This window comes from Bison bison, unplaced genomic scaffold (genome assembly GCF_000754665.1).
Source record: "Bison bison bison isolate TAMUID 2011002044 unplaced genomic scaffold, Bison_UMD1.0 scf7180017864527, whole genome shotgun sequence".
Classification (NCBI taxonomy): domain Eukaryota; kingdom Metazoa; phylum Chordata; class Mammalia; order Artiodactyla; family Bovidae; genus Bison; species Bison bison.
Window position 1 is genome coordinate 14719806 of NW_011495078.1, and position 2427 is coordinate 14722232.

The 2427-nt window shown below is 41.8% G+C and overlaps 1 protein-coding gene across 1 annotated transcript in view; it reads left to right on the plus strand.

The window, feature by feature from the left end:
* Positions 1 to 2427, plus strand: part of LOC104982227 (multidrug resistance-associated protein 4-like) — a 201824-nt gene that overhangs the window by 127999 nt on the left and 71398 nt on the right. The window contains exon 17 of the mRNA XM_010831562.1: positions 1691 to 1703. Coding sequence (XP_010829864.1) covers positions 1691 to 1703 — 13 coding nt within the window. The remainder of the gene's footprint in view (positions 1 to 1690; positions 1704 to 2427) is intronic.

Genomic DNA, 2427 nt, shown 5'->3' on the forward strand with positions numbered 1-2427 from the left:
AAAATAGTAAAACAGACAGATTCTGGTTTTGGAGTAGACGCTCAGGCAGATCCAGGGGGGCCCTTGAGCCCTGACTCGCCTTGCCTATCAGGGCTCTCCCGCATGACCTTGTCATGGGTGGGAACTCCCGTGCTGGCTCCCGGCAAGCTGTGAAATGATAAAACACAAATCTCTGTGATACAGGCATTACCTACCAACCCATCCCTTAGAGATGCATCAGGGCCAGGGACTCTGGGTGACAAGTTGGCGAGGCCCTGGGCTGGTAAGCACAGGATTCAGGTGCTGGTGCTGAGAGGACTCAGAACAACCAGTGTTAACTCAGACAAGCATCTCAACCTTCTTATCCCAGCTTCTTTTTGGTCAAAATTTCCATCAACTGTGATTCTGACAGAATGTGGTTCACTGGAGAAGGGAATGGCAAACCATTTCAGTATTCTTGCCTTGAGAACCCCATGAACAGTATGAAAGTGCAAAAAGATAGGACACTGAAAGATGAACTCCCTAGATCAGTAGGTGCCCAATATGCTACTGGAGATCAGTGGAGAAATAACTCCAAAAAGAATGAAGGGATGGAGCCAAAGCAAAAACAACACCCAATTGAGGGTGAGACTGGAGATAGAAGCAGGGTTCGATGCTGTAAAGAGCAATATTACAGAGGAACCTGGATTGTTATGTCCATGAATCAAGGCAAATTGGAAGTGGTCAAGCAGGAGATGATAAGAGTGCACATATACATTCTATGAATCAGCGAAATAAGATGGACTGGAATGGGTGAATTTAACTCAGATTACCATTGGATCTACTACTGTGGGCAGGAATCCCTTAAAAGAAATGGAGTAGCCATCGTGGTCAACAAAAAGTCCAAAATGCAGTACTTGGATGCAATCTCAAAAACGACAGAATGATCTCTTTTCGTTTCCAAGGCAAACCATTCAATATCATGGTAATCCAAGTCTATGCCCCAACCAGTAATGCTGAAGAAGCTTAAGTTGAACAGTTCTATGAAGACCTCTAAGACCTATTAGAACTAACACCCAAAAAAGATGTCCTTTTCATTGTAGGGGACTGGAATGCAAAAGTAGGAAGTCAATAAACACCTGGAATAACAGGTAAATTGGCCTTGGAGTACAGAATGAAGCAGGGCAAAGGCTAATAGAGTTCTGCCAAGAGAATGTACTGGTCATAGCATACACCCTCTTCCAACAACACAAGAGAAGATTCTACACATGGACATCACCAGATGGTCAACACCAAAATTAGATTGATTATATTCTTTGCAGCCAAAATGGAGAAGCTCTACACAGTCAGCAAAAACAAGACTGGGAGCTGACTGTGGCTCAGATCTTATTGCCAAATTCAGACTGAAATTGAAGAAAGTGAGGAAAACCACTAGACCATTAAGGTATGACCTAAATCAAATCCTTTATGACTATATAGTGGAAGTGAGAAATAGATTTAAGGGACTAGATCTGATAGAGTGCCTGATGAACTAAGGACGGAGGTTCATGACATTGTACAGGAGACAGGGATCAAGACAATCCCCAGGAAAAAGAAATTCAAAAAAGCAAAATGGCTGTCTGAGGAGACCTTATAAATAGCTGTAAAAAGAAGGGAAGCTAAAAGCAAAGGAGAAAAAGAAAGATATACACATTTGAATGTGGAGTTCCAAAGAATACCAAGGAGAGATAAGAAAACCTTCCCCAGTGATAAGTGTAAAGAAATAGAGAGAAAAAATAGAATGGGAAAGACTAGATATCTCTTCAAGAAAATTAGAGATACCAAGGGAACATTTCATGCAAAGATGGGCTCGATAAAGGACAGAAATGGTATGGACCTAACAGAAGCAGAAGATATTAAGAAGAGGTGGCAAGAATACACAGAAGAACTGTACAAAGAAGATCTTCATGACCCAGATAATCACGATGGTGTGATCACTCACCTAGAGCCAGACGTCCTGGAATGTGAAGTCAAGTGGGCCTTAGGAAGCATGACTACAAACAAAGCTAGTGGAGGTGATGGAATTCCAGTTGAGCTATTTCAAATCGTGAAAGATGATACTGTGAAAGTGCTGCACTCGATATGCCAGCAAATTTGGAAAACTCAGCAGTGGCCACAGGACTGGAAAATGTCAGTTTTCATTTCCATCCCAAAGAAAGGCAATGTCAAAGAATGGTCAAACTACCACACAATTGCACTCATCTCACATGCTAGCAAAGTAATGCTCAAAATTCTCCAAGCCAGGCTTCAACAATACATGAACCATAAACTTTCAGATGTTCAACCTGGATTTAGAAAAGGCAGAGGAACCAGAGATCAAATTGCCAACATCTGTTGGATCATCATAAAAGCAAGAGAGTTCCAGAAAAACATCTACTTCTTCTTTATTGACTATGCCAAAGCCTTTCACTGTGTGGATCACAACAAACT